The 18,707-nt window shown below is 35.2% G+C and overlaps 1 protein-coding gene across 3 annotated transcripts in view; it reads right to left on the reverse strand.

Annotated features, from left to right (window-relative positions):
* The window catches only part of CCDC178 (coiled-coil domain containing 178), a 503,460-nt gene that overhangs the window by 387,034 nt on the left and 97,719 nt on the right, over positions 1-18,707 (reverse strand). For all 3 annotated transcript variants that reach the window (XM_034943399.2, XM_057300489.1, XM_055102765.1), the window contains exon 10: positions 8,584-8,804. In XM_034943399.2, the coding sequence (XP_034799290.1) occupies positions 8,584-8,804 (221 nt within the window). The remainder of the gene's footprint in view (positions 1-8,583; positions 8,805-18,707) is intronic.

The raw sequence follows: 18,707 nt of genomic DNA on the forward strand, positions 1-18,707 counted from the left end.
TCCAAAACTCTTTCCAGCATTTTATACCACTTTTTCCTAATAATATTATTTAAATTGACAGGCCAAAAGGTTATTGTGTACATTTTACTAGAATTTGACGGCTGTTTCTATAACAATTTTGGAATGATTGACATTTTTACTACAATAAGTCTTCCTGTCTTAGGATATATTATGTGTCTACATTAATTGTCCCTTTATTTTCTTTAATAAGATTTCATAATTGTAGTCTTAAATGTCTATACCTTTATAAGTTTCTTCATCAATATTTAATGACTTGGTAGTAAAGGAATTTTCTGTTTATATTTTTAACTATTTATTGAAAGTATGGAAAAAAACTTTATTTGTGCTAGTAAAAGTATGCTGTATTGGATGGTTTAGTTCTGGGAACACAAACTTATTTTGAAAACAACAGTCTTCTATTTGGTGTTTTAATTATAATAATATTAAAATAATTTTATTTCACAATTTTTAAATGTATATCTTTTATTTCATTTTATTGTCCTATTACATAGCAAAATTCCCCAAAATGATGTTAAATTATAATAGGGATGTCAGGTTTACCTGATTTGTTCCTATTATTACAGTTTTAGCATTTTAATGATTAATATGGATGCTTGTGTGAAATAGTTCTTTATTTAAATTAAGGTGTTTTTCAAATTTTAATTATTATAATTGCCAGTTTTTGAATAATGAATACATTTTAAGCATCATTTGATAAAATTCTGTTTTTTAATCATGTTAATACAATAAATTATATACCTAGATTTTCTGCTGTTAAACCATTGGCACATTGCTATAATACATTTCTTTGGAGTGATATATTTTTCTTCTCTTACACTGAAGAATTCTTTGGCAAATAATTTAAGTAATTTTTCAAATATGTATTTATTGGTAACTTATATATGTAATATTATTTTTATAGAATTTCCATAAAGTTTTGGTATTGAAATATGTCACCTTCATTTAATTTAAAAATTTCCCTCCTCTTCTTTGGACTAAATATTTAAAACAATATTGAAATTATTCATCTTTTACAGGTTAGATCATACGCAACTGCAGTATCACCAGCTTTAGGGTTTATTATTAAGTGCAATAATTTGATACTTTATTTTTGAGTTTCCCTTTGATACTGGAATAATATCTACATACAAGATTTTTCTTGTGGTTAAGGTATTTTTGAGAGTATAATTATTTTTTCTAGTTTTATGGGGCGGTGATCTTACAATGCATCTTTTGAAATTTATCCTTCTAAATTTTCTTAAGTTTATTTGTTGAAGTACAACTTATATAGTATAGAATGAGACAAGTTAAAAGTGTACAATTCAGTGGCATTCGGTGCATTCACAATGTTGTGCCAACATCACCCTTTTCTAGTTCCAAAATATTTTCATCATCCCAAAGGGAAACCCTGAACTCATTAAATGGTTACTCCCTAGTCTCCCCTTCCTATTTTAAAAGATTCTCCTAGTGGGAAGACACAACGCAGTGAAACTGGGCTAGATGAAAGGCAGAATTCTGTTACTTACAGCTCCAAAGGAGAGATGGCTACCAGGTAGGGCTGTGTTAGGGGTTTCAGCTGGGGACAGGTTAGCAGCAAGCTGGAGCCATAGGGGACAGCTTATGGGTGGCAACCAGTGGGTGTGGGTAGCTAAATTTCAGGAGATCTCTGTGGAGTGGCTAATTTTAATCATTTCAGCAGACGCTGAAGTACAGGGGGTGTCCCTACTTGTCTAGGGCCTGTCTCTGTTGAGAATAGGATGGGTACATAGTGATGTGGAATGTGAGGGCCCAGGAAGGGGTTGGATATGTGGGTTTAATCAGCTGCTCAAGAAAGGGAGGGCCAGCCTTTAGCCACAGCCTCAAAACTGGGTAAGACAACACAACACACTGTGTACTGTAAGAGGTAAAATATGTGCCTTGGCTACTCCATCATGCCTGGAACTCTGGAGGGGCTGAGTGTCCTTGGAAGCCTTGTTTTATGGCCTTAGCATATCTAGAGACATGTGGGACCTTAATTTATATTTTGGCTATCTATGAGGCAAGGGATTCCCAGAGTTGTTTACTCTAAAGGGGGCAACTCTTTACTTCCCACTCTGTATCTTGTTGTTTTTGGGTTTTTTTTTCTTTTTCTCGTGTTTTGGGCTTCTAGTCACCATCTTTGTCTGCTAACTTATATTGCATACCTTCTCGGTGGTTACAGAAAAAGGGGATTGAGCAGCCCTCTGGCCTAACTTGAAGGCAGCCTTCTCTCTCATTCGAAGACATCAAGTCTACCTCCCAGGTATTGGGGTGTGCACTTAAAGAGGTATAGCAGACTCCCTTTGTGAAAACTCAATTAGCCCAAAGTATCAGTCCTTTGACATGTTGTAATGCAGCAGCATTTACTAAAGCCCAAGCACACTGGCTAGGGGTTTTGAATTTTGTAAGCAACTGGGTAACTTCAGCAGGCCTCTAGCCAGGGCCTTAAAACTGCGTCAAGATTGCATAATAAAAAAATAATAATTTTAAAGAGTTTTAAAACTTTATTACAAACAAAACATGACAAACAAAACTCGATATTACATTTCCCCTAGCCCTAGGCAGTCATTAATCCTTCTGTGTCTATGGATTTACCTATACTGCATCTTTTATATAAATGAATTACGCAATATGTGACCTTTTGTGTCTACCTTCTTAGCATAATGCTTTGACGTTATATTCATGTTGTAGCATGTATCAGTACCTCATTTCTTCTTATGGCTTAATAATATTTCATTCCATTGATATATTGCATTTTGTTTATCTCAGTAAACAAACATTGGGCTGTTTCTTTTGGTTATTGTGAATAGTGCTACTAATGAATATTTATGTACAAGTTTTTGCTTTTCTTTTTGTTTTTTTAGTCTCAGCTTTTGTTTCTTTTAGATATATACCTGGGAGTACAATTGCTGAAGAATATGGTAATTCTGTGTTTAGCTATTTTAGAAATAACCAAAATGTTTTCCATAGCGGCTGCACTATTTTTGCATTCCCACCAGCAAATTACAATGGTTCCAGTGTCTCTAGGGCATCCTTGTTACTTTCCATTTTATTTTTAATCCTATCCTAATGGGTATGACTGGTATCTTATTGTGGTTTTGATTTGCATTTTTTAAAGACTAATGATGTTGAACATACATCTTTTCATGTGTTTGCTGCCCATTTGTATGTCTTTCTGAAGATATGTCTATCTGTTCATTACTATGAACAGATATATAACAGATATATGTATATCTGTTCATGGCAAGTTCTCTGTTTATTTTAAATTTAGTTGTTTGTCTTTCAGTTGTCAAATTAGAAGAGTTCTTCATATATTCTGGGAACTATATCCGTTTGAGATATATATAATTTGCAATGTTTTCTTTCATTCTATAGGTTGTCTTTTTACTTTCTTGATAGTGTCCTTTGATGCAAGAATGCTTTTAATTTTGACTAAGTCCAATTTTTCTATCAGTGTCATATCTAAGAATCCATTTCCAAATCCAAGGTCATAAAGATTTATCCCTAGTTTTTTTTTTTTTTTTTTTTTTTTGAGACAGAGTCTTGCTCTGTTACCAGGCTGGAGTGCAGTGGTGCCATCTCAGCTCACTGCAACCTCCACCTCCCAGGTTCAAGCGATTCTCCTGCCTCCACCTTCTGGGTAGCTGGGACTACAGGCCCGTGCCACCACACCCAACTAATTTTTGTATTTTTAGTAGAAACGGGGTTTCAACATGTTGGCCAGGATGGTCTCGATCTCTTGACCTCGTGATCCGCCCACCTCAGCCTCCCAAAGTGCTGCGATTACAGGCGTGAACCACTGCACCTGGCTATCCATAGGTTTTCTTTTAAGAGTTGTATAGTTTAAGCTCTTATATTTATGTCTTTGATTCATTTTGAGTTAATGTTTATATGGTGTGAGGTAGGGGTCCACTTTTATTCTTTTGAATATATATGGATAGTCAATGTCCCAGCATCATTTGTTGAAGAGGCTACACTTTCTTTCAATAAATGATTGTTCTTGCACCTTGTTAAAAATCAATTAGCCGTAGATGTATATGTTTATTTCTGAAATTTCAGTTCTACTTTATTTATCTATTTCTTTATACTTAGGCAAATATATTTTGCTTACTACAGCTTTGCAGTAAGTTTTGAAATTGGAAAATGTGACTTCTCCATTGTGGTCTTCTTTAACAAGATTATTTTTGCTATCTGGGGTTCCTTGCAATTCCATGTAAATATTAGGGTAGGCTTTTCCATTTCTGCAAACGATCATTGAGCTTTTGTTCTGGATTGCATTGATTTCATAGATATTTTTAGGTGCTATTGACACTTTAACAATATTGAGTCTTCCAATTCATGAATACAGGATGTCTTTCAATTTATTCAATTCTTATTCAATTTATTTCAGCAAAATATTATAGTTTTTGCTATATAAATCTTTCATCTTCTTAAAATTATTAGTATTTTATTATTTTTGATGACCCGTATATGGAATTGTTTTCTTAATTTTTTTTGGATTGTTCACCACTAATGTATAAAAATACAACTGAGCTTTGTGTGTTGAGCTGAATTCTGCAAGTTTGCTAAATGTGATTTTTAGCACTAAGAGACTGTTTTGTGAATTCTTTGGTATTTTCTATATGTTAGATCATGTCCTCTGATAATAAAGAAAATTTGACTTTTTAATTTCTAATTTGTGTGCCTTTTATTTCTTTTACTTGCCTAACCACTCTGGCTTGCACTTTCTGTACAATGTCAAATAGAAGTAGTAAAACTGGGTGTCCTTCTCTTATTTATGATCCTAGAGGAAAAGGTTTAAGTCTTTCACCATTATTTTCAGTATTACCTGTGGGTTTTACAAAAATGTCCTTATTCATAGTGAGCAAGTTTTCTTCTTTTTCTAGTTTGTTGAGGGTTTTTATCATGTAAGAATTTTGGACTTTGTCCATTGTTTGTTCTTCAACTGAGACAATCGTGTGTGTGTGTGTGTTTCCTTTATTTTATTCATGTGGTACATTAAACTGATTTATTTTCATATATTGTATCACATATGTATTCCTGGGATAAATGCCATTTGTTCATGATGTATAATCTTTTTAATATGCTGCTAGATTTGGGTTGCTAGGATTTTGTTGAGGATTTTTGCGTCTATATTCATAAGGTATACTGGTCTATAATTTACTTCCTTGTGATATATTTATCAGGCTTTAGTAACTAGGTAATGCTGACATAGATGAGTTAGGAAGTGTTCCTTCCTCTTCCTCTTTTCCTTTTGGAAGAGTTTGAGAGTTGGAGAATTATTAGAGTGTGTGTGTGTGTGTGTGTGTGTGTGTGTGTGTGTGTGTGTTTGGTATAATTCACTAGTGAATCCACTTGGTCCTGGGCTTTTTTTTTTTTTTTTTGGTGGAGTGGGGAGGTGGTTAATTACTTATTCAATCTCTTTACTTGTTATACACCTGCTCAGATTTCCTATTTCTTCTTGATTCCATTTTATCTAGGTTATCTAATTTGTTGGCAAGAATTTTTACAATCTCAATGTATGTATTTTTATTTCTCTCTGAGGAAGTATTTGGGCCTCTCAGTGCTCATAATTCTGCTTTTCATTTTTGAGTATTGTCAGTTATGCTCATTTTATCAAAGAAAAATGTGTTTACTTTTACTAAGATATCACTTTTCTTCTACTTTATATTAGAGAGTTTTCACATTTTGGCTGCATGACATTTATAGCCTTTCTTAATAGCATCTCAGTTTCATGATGGGGAATTATTTTTTCTTGGGGAATTACTTTCCCTTGCATTGTACACCCACAGTGGATGGTTTCACAGACTTTATGGCTCACGCTACAGAAGCCAAGAGGTCTAAACTCTCATTTTGACCCCTGGAATAGTTAGAAGGTCACCAGCTGACTTAAAGGCAGGTAAGCAGAAGCACTGATCTAGGAATTTAAGATGTGATGGAGTAGCACAATAATGATGAAATAAAAGAAGGGCAGTCATTGCATTAATGGTGACCATATTAGTCAGGCTTCTCTAGAGAAACAATCAATAGGAGCGAGGAAGATGGGGGAGAGAGACTGATTTTAAGGAAAAGGCTCACACTATTTTGGAGGTACAAGTCCAAAATCTGCAGGGTAGGTTGGCAGGCTAAAGACCCAGGGAAAAGTTGCTGTCCCAGTCCAAAAGTAGTGTGCTTACAGGATTCCTTCTTGCTCAGAGGAGGTCAGTTTTTGTTCTGTTAAGACCTTCAGTTGATTGCACAAGGCCTACCCACAATATGAAGAATAATATGTTTTACTCTAAATCTACCAATTCAAATGTGAATCTCATCCAAAAAATGTACATTTATTGAAAACATCTGGAATAATGTTTGAGCAAATATCTGGGCATCATGGCCCCATAAGTTGACAATTAAATTAACTGTCATTTTGGCCCTGATAAGCTTTACACAAACATTGCTTTTTTTTTTTTTTGGTCTGCTAGCAGGAATTCTTTCTTCCCATTCACAAGCCTGATCTTCCAGCTGCCCAACAACTCCACTTGCCCTGCTTATAATGTACCCAAGTTCACTATCAGCGAAAAACACAGTAAAACAAAGGGATACCAATTAAAACACATATAGACAAAATTTTAAAGAATGACAATAAAAATGTTAACTAAATTGTGAGTTATACCAGTTAGGATTGAGTTTTGCTGTAAGTTATAGAAATAAACCAAATAAGTTGCTTAAACAAGGTTGCAGTTAACTTTCCTCTCACAGAAATATATCTGACTATCCTTTTGCTCTTCAGCCATCCTGAGTTGTGGCTTCCATCCCCAAGGTTGCTTCATGCTGTAAAATGGAAGTTAGAGCTGCAGCTATCATATCAAGGTTGCTGGAAGTTTAGTAAATAGCTTATTTGGCATTTTCTAAACTTCCAGCAACCTAGGTATGATAGCTAAGGCAAATGGCCAAATAGACTACCTATGTGAGGCAGTCTATTTCAAAGAGATTTCCTAGAAATTGCAGCCAATAACTCCTACCTACATCTCATTAGAAATACAATGAGAAAAGGGAAATTGAGAAATATCTTCCAACCTGACACATTGTCACCCAACTATATAGGGGTCTATTACTAAAAAAGGAGGACAGTACTTGCATTCTTGTCCACAGTGGAGAAATGAGACTTCAGTATTGCCACTACTTCAGTAATAGAAATTGTTATAGGCACTCTGAAAAATAACTTGATGTTATCTAATAAAATAGTAAATGTGTATAACCCACAATCCAGTAACTACCCAACTAGGCATATAACCCCACTAGGAAAAATTCACATGCAGATACAGAGGAAGGTATTCATGTGTGATTATTGTTTACAGTCAAATAAGCAGTTTTGTTGCCAGATATTGGAAACAACTCAGATGGCCAACAGAAGATGAAATGGTAAGTAATTACATTGTGAAATATCTATTTGATGGAACATTGTAAGTAAAATGAATGAACTAGAGCTATACATATCAACAGTAGCTTGATTAAACTAAAAAATTGTCAGATTAAAAAATAGGCTGCAGAATATTGCACAATGTATGGTACTGTTTGTGTGATTAAAAATACTATGTATTGTTTATTAACACACACGCATATATATAATTACACAAATTTGGCTTATAAACACATGAAATTCATTATAAAGATTGTCTTTGGTAAAGGAGGAACGAAAATGGAACTGTTGAGGGGAACACAGGAGACATTTAACAACTTGTTTTATTTACTTTAAAATGTTCAAAAATAAATATAATACAAATTTAAATTTGTTCATTTTGTGACAATTATCAATAAATTATTTTCATATTCCACAATAGGAGAGTTAAATACCTAATTAACCTTTAAAAATACTTTTTCATTTATATATTTTCATAAACAATGAAATTAATATATTTTACTTCTATTTTTGCTCAGTATGATTATGGCTTAAAAAAAAACCCACAATTTTATTTTTCTGAAGTTCTTGTTTTGTTTTGCTTTGCTTTGAGACAGGGTCTCACTCTGTCATCCAGGCTGGATTGCAGTGGCACAGTCATGGATCACTGCAACCTCAACCTCCAGGGGTCAAGCAATCCTCACACATCAGCCTCAACCTCAAAGGGTCAAGCAAGCCTCCCACCTCAGCCTCCCAAGTAGAGGATACTACAGGCACAAGCCACCACATCTGGCTAATTTTTGTATGTTTAGTAGACATGGGGTTTCACCACGTTACTCTGGCTCATCTCTAGCTCCTGGGCTTAAGCGATGCACCCACCTCAGCTTACCACCCGAAGTGCTGGTATTACAAGCATGAGCCACCACACCCGGCCTTACCTGGCTATTTTAAATGACCAAAATTTTACTAGAAGTTTGACTAAATATGCTTAATAATCTTAAATATAATGGTAAGAAAAGAAGACATAGTTAAAATGAATACCAACAGTTGGTAATGTGTAGAGATAAAGAGCAGGTCAATTTTAAGAAAAAAAAAAACCTTTAAAGCTGTGTTAATTTCTTATGGTTGAAAAGTTTTTGCATAACTAAGTAATAATTTATGAAATGCTCATGCATTCGTTTATTTACCTCCATTTTTTTTTTATAATGGTTCTTCAGATCTTGAAGTTCCTGATTCTGCTTAGAGTCCAGTAGAGGGCCATGTTCATTCATGTAGTCTATGTCTGCTTGAATCTTTGCATTTGCTTCTTCTAACTCTGTCTTTTGTTTTTCAAAATGTTGTAGTTGATTAGCTTTATCTTCAAGATGCCATTGTAATTCTATAACATCACTCAAAGAGGCCTCATGTTCTAGATATAGAAGGATAAGAACAAAAGAAAATCTGATTGGAGGAAATATTTGATAATACATAAATATAAAACATTTTAATTTCAGAAATTCCTTATTTGTGAATCTTACTACTTTTTTTTTTTTTTTTTTTTTTTTTTTTCCGAGATGGAGTTTCGCTCTTGTTGCCCAGGTTGGAGTGCAATGGCACGATCTTGGCTTACTGCAACCTCCGCCTCCCAGGTTCAAGCAATTCTGCCTCTGCCTCCCAAGCAGTTGGGATTACAGGCATGTGCCACCATGTCTGGCTAATTTTGTATTTTTAGTAGAGATGGGGTTTCTCCATGTTGGTCGGGCTGGTCTCAAACTCGCGACCTCAGGTGGTCCACCTGCCTCGGCGTCCCAAAGTCCTGGGATTACAGGCATGAGCCACCGCACCCGGCCAAATCTTACTACCTCTAAAATAAAAGGTACTATAAAATATATTACTTTCTTAATTCATCATCAAAATGATTAAAATATATGTTTCATAAGATAATAGTTATTTTAGTACAAATCCTGTTTATGTTGTATGGTCAATGTATATTCTGACCGTTCTATAAAGTACTCTATGTAACTGCTTCAAAGTGAGAACTGCAAGAGTAGAGGCCTTCCAAAACCACCTAGAAGGAAAATGATGAAATAAGACTTACAAATATCAGAACGAAAAAGGCAAAAGTGATTATTATTTTCTTATAGAAAAACACATGAAATAGTGAAATGAAAATTATTACAAATAAGATAGTTCATGTAAAAGTAACATAAAAAATGCTTACCTATATATAAATATGTTGAAAACAGAATATCTCACAATAGCAAAACTAAAACATAAAATAAACTACATAAATCTATTAATAAACCTAACATGAACTGGGTAAGGTCTGTAAGGGGAAAGTGACAGCATGCTATCAAACAACACAAAAGTGAATTTGAATAAATGAATAAAATTATTTTTTCTGTATAAAAATATTTGAAATTTTAAGCACAGGAATTTCCTTATATTAATGTATAAATTTAATTAAATCCCAATGAACAGAGAAGGACAATTTTAGAAAAAAACCATTGAAAGATTTTCTCATTATTTTAAGTTTCTGGCATTAACTGAATCTTGCATTCTTGGAATAAAATTAGATGGGCTAGTTTATTTTCTTTTTTATCTTTTTAAAATAAATTTCTTGATGGAATTTGCTGATGTTTTTACTTGGGATTTTCTGCATTTATACTTGTAATTTTGGCCTGTATTTTTCTATAGTTGTGCTGTGATCATTTAATTTTGATTTATAATTTATGATAGCTTCTTATATAAGCTGTAGTTTCTTTTGATTTCTTTTCTCTAAGATGTTGTGGAAGTTTGAAATTGCATATTAAGCCCCACGGCCCTATGTATATATTTATTTATTTTGTGAGGAAGGATTTTTAGTTACTGGGTCAAAATCATTCCTTTAATGACTATATGAATATTTTGATTATCTATTCAGCAAGCTATTTTTCTCTGTAAATTTATTTAGTTTGTCAAAGTTTCAACAATATTCAAAGAAATTTGTTCTTAATGTCGTCATCACTATTAATCATTGCTATATCCCTATGTATTTTCATTCCTAATCTGAATCAGTTATACATTCTCACTGTGTTTTTTGTTAATTTTGCCATTGGTTTTACATTATGCTCTTTCTACTGAGCCAACTTCAGCTTTGCATCTCTTCTGCATTACGTATTTTTATTATTTTACCATTTTGTTGTTGGGTTTCTCCTTTTTTCTTTGTATTTATTTTGCTTTTTTCCCTAACTTCTAAACTCATACACTTTGATAATTAATTAAGTCCCTCTTTTTGATATAACAAAAGCTACTGATTTCTCTTTAATGACTTGGATTTTTCCCATACATGTAATGATACTTTTAATGAATTTTTAAATGAAATACTTCTAAATGTTTTTTATTTTCTGATATATGCAATGTTTGATAATATCTTTTTTTATGTTTTTTACCCTCACCAATTAGACAGTTAGATTTTTGTTCTAAAGAGTCAGACATTATGTTGTTAAATATTGCCATTATTACTTCCATGAGGATCTTCTATTAAATATTCATGATGCCCTCTCATTCTATATGCCATGTTTTAAATATTTTATTTATATTTTTCTCTCCTTGTCTTGCTGTGATGCATTCCATGCAAGTTCTTCAAGTTTTACAGTTAACTATTACTTCTCTCTGAGTCTAATAAACAATTTAACCAATTATTAAATTAATTTTATGTAATATATTTTTCATTTCTCATAGTTTTTCATTTGTATATTTTGCTTTCTTTAAAAAAGTTTCTTGTCCTTGCTTTTATTTTTAAACCTTTTCATTTCTTGAAATGTATCAAACACTTATTTTATAATCTCAGATATAATCCTATATCTGACACATTTTGAGTAAAATTATGTGGTCTGCTTCTACTGATTCATACCCATTGAACCTGTATCTTCATGTGTTTTATGATATTTAATATTGAGCTACTTCTTTTCTTGGAACATTATCTGAGATAAATTTTTCGTGCCTGGGTTGAAATTTTAGTCTTATAGAGCAAATTTGCCTTTGATCCTGTCAGTTGCCTGACTTTACTACTAACGTACAGAACATTTAAATGACATTCTCCACTTAACAGTTTTTAAGCACACAGAGAGCAGGCAGTGGGGGATCAAAAATCTATTTGAGATTAGTACATTACAAATGTTCAGGAAGCATTGTTTTCTTCCATTGTATAAGAGAAACAAACAAGTTTCTTGGCTGCTCAATCTGAGCCACAGGTTTATTCATGGTTCACTCTTAGGCCGAGGATTAGTAGACCTTTGGATTCTCATTTTTACGTCCTGATCTCTAATTAGACTTGTCACTCTGGGTGAGACTTAAGCTTTATTTCCAGTATCCTGTACCCTACACATATATCAAAATGGCAACTCAAGGACATCAGGGTTTCAAGGATTCCCCCAGGGCTAAATCTAACACTGATGTCTATTTATTTCCAGAAATTTCCATTCCAAACTTAAATTTTGGCCATGCTACATTTCTTATGTTCTTGACAACTTGTCAGCGTATTTTAAATGATTTGAAGAACTAAACTACATGAGCAAATCTGACAATTGAAATTATAACTTTGATATTACTGGTTTATTTTCTGAATTAATAGGTAAAATGAACACCCTATTCTCAAAACTCAATGAATAACTAGACAGAAAATTCTTTTTTTTTTTTTTTTTTTTTTTGAGACGGAGTCTTGCTCTTTCGCCCAGGCTGGAGTGCAGTGGCCCGATCTCAGCTCACTGCAAGCTCCGCCTCCTGGGTTCACGCCATTCTCCTGCCTCAGCCTCCCGAGTAGCTGGGACTACAGGCGCCCGCCACCATGCCTGGCTAATTTTTTCTATTTTTAGTAGAAACGGGGTTTCACCGTGTTAGCTAGGATGGTCTCGATCTCCTGACCTCGTGATCCGCCCGCCTCGGCCTCCCAAAGTGCTGGGCAGAAAATTCTTAAGGAGATAAAACACTTGAACAGCACTATCAATCAAATTGACCTGATATTTATAGATAGTCTATCCAACAACAGCAGAGTATATATTAATTTGAACTAAACAGAACATTCTCCCAGACAGATAAAATTTTAGGAAATTTATAAACTATAAATACTTTAAATACAAATTAAACATTAAAAAAATGTTTCTATGGCCTTATAGTATAGTTTGAAGTTGGGTAATATGATGCCTCCAGATTTGTTCTTTTTGCTTAGTCTTGCTTTGGCTATGCAGACTCTTTTTTTTGGTTCCACATGAATTTTAGGATTGCTTTTTTCTAGTTCTGTGAAGAATGGTGGTAGCATTTTGATAGGAATTGCATTGAATTTGTATGTTGCTTTTGGCCATATGGTCATTTTCACAATGTTGATTCTATCCATCCATGAGCATGGGAGGTGTTTCCATTTGTTTGTGTAGTCTAAGATTTCTTTCAGCAGTGTTATGTAGTTTTCCTTGCAGAGGTCTTTCACATCCTTAGGTACATTCCTAAGCTTTTTTTTTTTTTTTTTTTTTTTTTTGCAGCTATCGTGAAAGGAGTTGAGTTCCTAATTTCTCAGTTTGGATGCTGTTGGTGTAGACCAGAGCTATTGATTTGTGTACATTAATTTTTGTACACAAAATTATTATCCTGAAACTCTGCTGAATTAATTTACCAGTTCTAGGAGCTTTTTGGATGAGTCTTTTAAGGTTTTCTATGTATACGCTCATGTCATCAGCAAACAGCAGCAGTTTGACTTCCTCTTTACCCATTTGGATACCCTTTATTTCTTTCTCTTGTCTGATTGCTCTGGCTAGGACTTCCAGTACTATGTTGAATAAAAGTGGTGAAAGTGGGCATCCTTGTCTTGCTCCAGTTCTCAGGAAGAATGCTTTCAACTTTTCTCTGTTCAGCACAATTTCAACACAACATGGTATTGGTATAAAAATGGGCACGTAGACCAATGGAACAGAATAGAGAACCCAGAAATAAGCCAAATACAGCCAACTGATCTTCAACAAAGCAAACAAAACAACATAAAGTGAGGAAAGGACACCCTATTCAACAAATGGTGCTAGGATAATTGGCAAGCCACATGTAGAAGAATGAAACTAGATGCTCATCTCTTGCCTTATACAAAAATCAACTCAAAATGGATCAAAGACTTAGATCTAATACTTGAAATCATAAAGATTCTAGAAGATAACACTAGAAAAACTCTTGTAGACAATGCCTTAGGCAAAGACTTCATGACCAGGAACCCAAAAGCAAACGCAACAAAAACAAAGATGAATAGATGGGACTTAATTAAACTAAAAAAGCTTCTGCTCAGCAAAAGAAATAATCAGAGGTAACAGACAACCCACAGAGTGGGAGAAAATTTTCATGAACTATACGTTGAAAAAAGGACTAATCCAAAATCTACAAAGAACTCAAATCAGCCAGAAAAAATCAAATAATCCCATCAAAAAATGGGCTAAGGATATGAGTAGATAATTCTCAAAAGAAGATATGCAAATGGCCAACAAACATATGGAAAAATGTTCAACATCACTAATTATCAGGGAAATGCAAATCAAAACCACAATGTGATACCACCTAACTCCTGCAAGTATGTCCATAATAAAAAAATGAAAAACATTATAGATGTTGGCATGGATGCAGTGAAAAGGAAACACTTTTACACTGCTGGTGAGAATGTAAACTAATTCAGCTACTAGGGAAAACAGTGTGGAGATTGCTTAAAGAACTAAAAGTAGATCTCTCATTTGATCCAGCAATCCCATTACTAGGTATCTACCCAGAGGAAAAGAAGTATATGAAAAAGATACTTGCAAATGCATGTTTATAGCAACAAAATTTGCAATGCAAAAATATGGAACCAGCCCAAATGCCCATTAATCACTTAGTGAATAAAGAAAATGTGGTACATATACCATGGAATACTACTCAGCCATACAAAGGAATAAAATAATGGCATTCACAGCAACCTGAGTGGAATTGCTGACTATTATTCTAAGTGAAGTAACCCAGGAATAGAAAACCAAATATCATATGTTCTCACTCATAAGTGGGGGCTAAGATATGAGGACTCAAAGACATAAGAATGATTTGTTGGACTTTGGGGACTTGGAGCAAGTTTTGGGGGTTGCAAGGGGTAAAAGACTACACATTGTGTACACAATGTACAGTGATAAGTGTACACTTATCACTCGGGTGATAAGTGCACCAAAATCTCAGAAATCACCACTAAAGAACTTATTCATGTAACCCAACACCACCTGTTCCCCAAAAACCTAATAAAATAAATAAATAAATAAAATTTCCTAGTACAATATAATTAAATTAGCCATAACAGAAGTTTTCATGAAAATTTCAAAATAAATGCAAATTAACCAGCAACTTCTAAATAAATAGATTCCATAAGAAATCACAGGGATATTTGAAAAGATATTTTGAAGTAAATAATAATGAACTCATGGCATATGAGCATTTATAAAATGCAACTAATGACATTCTGAGAAGAAAATTTACAGCTTTTAACTGATAATTCTAGAAAATAAAAATGGCATCAAGTAAATAATCAAAGCGTCTAATTTATAAAAAGAGAAATATAGAGGTTTAAATTATTCCCAAAGCAAATAAGATATGGGAAATCAGAGGAAAAAATTCAATGGTATAAAAGCTGAAACATAGTAATCAATAAAGGGAGCAAAAGTGGACTTTTTAAAAAGATAAACAAAATTGACAAATCTTTTGCTTGAATGACCACGAAATAAAGACACAAGGCACAAATTACCAAAGTTAGGAATGAAAAAGATACCATCACTACTACTATTACAGAAATTAATTATAAGAGAATTTCATGAAAACATTTAGGCCAGCAAACTAGATAACTACAATAAAATGGACAAATTCTTCAGAAGATATAAATTACTGAAAATGACTCAAGCAGCAACAGAAAATGGAAGAGAGACCTTGATATGTTTTGGCTGTGTCCCCACCCAAATCTCAACTTGAATTGTATCTCCCAGAATTCCCACATGTTGTGGAAGGGACCCAGGGGGAGGTAACTGAATCGGCGGTGGCGGGGGGTGTCTTTCCCATGCTATTCTTGTGATAATGAATAAGTTTCATGAGATCTGATGGGTCTATCAGGGGTTTCTGTTATTGCTTCTTCCTCATTTTTCTCTTGCCACTGCCAAGTAAGAAGTGCCGTTCACCACTGGTCATAATTCTGAGGCCTCCCCAGCCATATGGGACTGTAACTCCATTAAACCTCTCTTTCTTCCTAGTCTCGGGTATGTCTTTATCAGCAGTGTGAAAATGAACTAATACAGTAAATTGGTACCAGGAGTGGGGTGTGCTGAAAAGATACCCCAAAATGTGGAAGTGACTTTGGAACTTGGTAACAGGCAGAGGTTGGAACAGTTTGGAGGGCTCAGAAGAAGATAGGAAAATGTGGGAAAGTTTGGAACCCCCTAGAGACTTGCTGAATGGCTTTGACAAAAATGCTGATAGTGATATTAACAATAAGGTCCAGGATGAGGTGGTCTCAGACAGAGATAAGAAACTTGTTGGGAACTTGAGCAAAGGTGACTCTTGTTATGTTTTAGCAAAGAGACTGGTGGCATTTTGCCCCTGCCCCAGAGATATATGGAACTTTGAACTTGAGAGAGATGATGTAGGATATCTGGTGGAAGAAACTCTAAGCAGTGAAGCATTCAAGAGGTGACTTGGGTGCTTTTAAAAGCATTCCATTTTAAAAGGGAAACAGCATAAAAGTTCAGAAAATTTGCAGCCTGATGATTCAATAGAAAAGAAAAACCCATTTTTTGAGGATAAATTCAAGCTGGCTGCAGAAATTTGCATAAGTAGTAAGAAGCCTAATGTTAATCCCCAAGACCATGGGGAAAATGTCTCCAGCCATGTCAGACACCTTCATGGCAGACCCTCCCATCACAAGCCTGGAGGCCCAGGAAGAAAAAGTGGTTCTGTGGGCCAGGCCCAGGGTCCCCATGCTGTGTGCAGCCTAGGGAGTTGGTGCCCTATGTCACAGCCACTCCAGCTATGGCTGAAAGAGGCCAACATAGAGCTCGGGTTGTGGCTTCAGAGGGTGGAAGCCCCAAGCCTTGGCAGCTTCCACATGGTGTTGAGCCTGTGAGTGCACAGAAGTCAAGAAATGAGGTTTGAGAACCTCCGCCTAAATTTCAGATGTATGGAAATGCCTGGACGTCCAGGCAAAAGTTTGCTGTAAGGGTGGGGCCCTCATAAAGAATCTCTGCTAGGGTGCTGAGGAAGGGAAATGTGGAGTTGGAGCCCCCAACAGAGTCCCTACTGGGGCACTGCCCAGTGGAGCTGTGAGAAGAGGGCCACCATCCTCCAGAGTCCAGAATGGTAGATCCACCCACAGCTTGCACATGTGCCTAGAAAAGCCACAGACACTCAACACTAGCCCATGAAAGCAGTCATGAGGGAGGCTGTACCCTGCAAAGCCACAGGGGTGGAGCTGCCTAAGACTGTGGGAACCTACCTCTTACATCAGCGTGACCTGGAGTCAAAGGAGATCATTTTGGAGCCTTAAAATTTGGCTACCCCATTGGATTTTGGACTTGCATGGGCCCTGTAACCCTTTTGTTTTGGCCAATCTCTCACATTTGGAACAACTGTATTTACCCAATACCCATACCTCCATTGTACCTAGGAAGTAACTAGCTTGCTTTTGATTTTACAAGCTCATAGGCAGAAGGGACTTGCCTTGTCTCAGATGAGACTTTGAACTATGGACTTTTGGGTTAATGCTGAAATGAGTTAAGACTTGGGGGACAGTTGGGAAGGCATGATTGGTTTTGAAATATGAGGGCATGAAATTTGGAGGGGCCAGTAGAATGATATAGTTTGGCTGTGTCTCCATTCAAGTCTCAACTTGAATTGTAACTCCCAGAATTCTGACATGTTGTGGGAGGGACCCAAGGGGAGGTGATTTAATCACATGGTCCAGTCTTTCTCATGTTATTCTCATGTTAGTGAATAAGTCTCATGAGATCTGATGGGTTTATCAGGGGTTTTTCCACTTTTACTTCTTCCTCATTTTTCTCTTGCCACCACCATGTAAGAAGTGCCTTTAGCCTCCTGCTGTGATTTTCTGAGTTCTCCCTGGCCATGTAGAACTGTGAAGTCCAATTCAACCTCTTTTTCTTCCCAGTCTCAGGTATGTCTTTATCAGCAGTATGAAAACAAACTGATACAGACCTAAAACTAGGAAACAAATTGATTTACCTATTAAAAATTTACTGACAACTTTGGGCTTAAACAGTTTGGCATGGATTAAAAAAAACTCAGTAAATGACCCTGGGTAGAAAAATAATGACTTCAAGGAAATAAAAAACTCTAACTTGAAACTTAAGAAGGTTTAGAGATCAAAATTCAGCTAAGAAATGAGTAAGATAACTGATCTAGAACCAGTGAAACTCCTAGGATTCTAGTAGAGGCAAAAAGTAATCAAGGCTTATTGGACTTCTACAGAATAAATAATTAACAATTGAAGATGAGATTACTATGAAATATGTTGAAACCATAGAATATCAGGAATAGTTATAAGAAACAAGATATGATATATATAAGAAACAAGATATGATAGATATGTTGTTCACTACCCTCTCCCTTGGGATAGAGATAATTTCTTATCATATAGATTCTTGTTTTGGATGTGATACTTATTTGGGCTGTGTCCCCACCCAATCTCAACTGGAATTGTATCTCCAAATGGATGTGAGAAGTGAAGGTATGCCAGTTCCAAGCTGACACTTTGAGCAGCATCCTACGTTTCTATTCACCCTTTTGTATTCTTGCCATTTGCCACATGAAAACCATACTCCTGGGAAGGTGCTAGCCAAAGAGGATGAGAGAGACATGAAGCTGACCTGAACCCAACATACAGCCTTGAGCCAGCGCAATTGGATCTGCGGCCTGAAGAAGAGCTTCCCTAGCCAACTCACAGAGCCATCAGCAAATAAGAAAATGCTTATTGTTGTAAGCCACTGAGTTCCAAGGTGGTTGTTACAAAGCACAATTGTAGTAATAACTGAATAACTGAATAATTAACAAAGACAAAACAATTCAAAACAAAATGGAAGATTTAACATTCCATTAATTACTGAGACCTTCTTCCATAGCAGTGGCATTCTGGTGAGCATATATATGGGACATAATTATCTTTGTAATCTGTCCTTTCTGATTACACCCTTTCTGTCTCACCCCCTGGGGTGATAAGCTTTCACCCTTCCCATCATGTGACTGGAATTCAATAATTCTCCAAATTATGTCTACATACTATTCAAATTCATTCAGAAACCAGAGC

The sequence above is a fragment of the Pan paniscus genome, chromosome 17 (assembly GCF_029289425.2).
Source record: "Pan paniscus chromosome 17, NHGRI_mPanPan1-v2.0_pri, whole genome shotgun sequence".
NCBI classification, from domain to species: domain Eukaryota; kingdom Metazoa; phylum Chordata; class Mammalia; order Primates; family Hominidae; genus Pan; species Pan paniscus.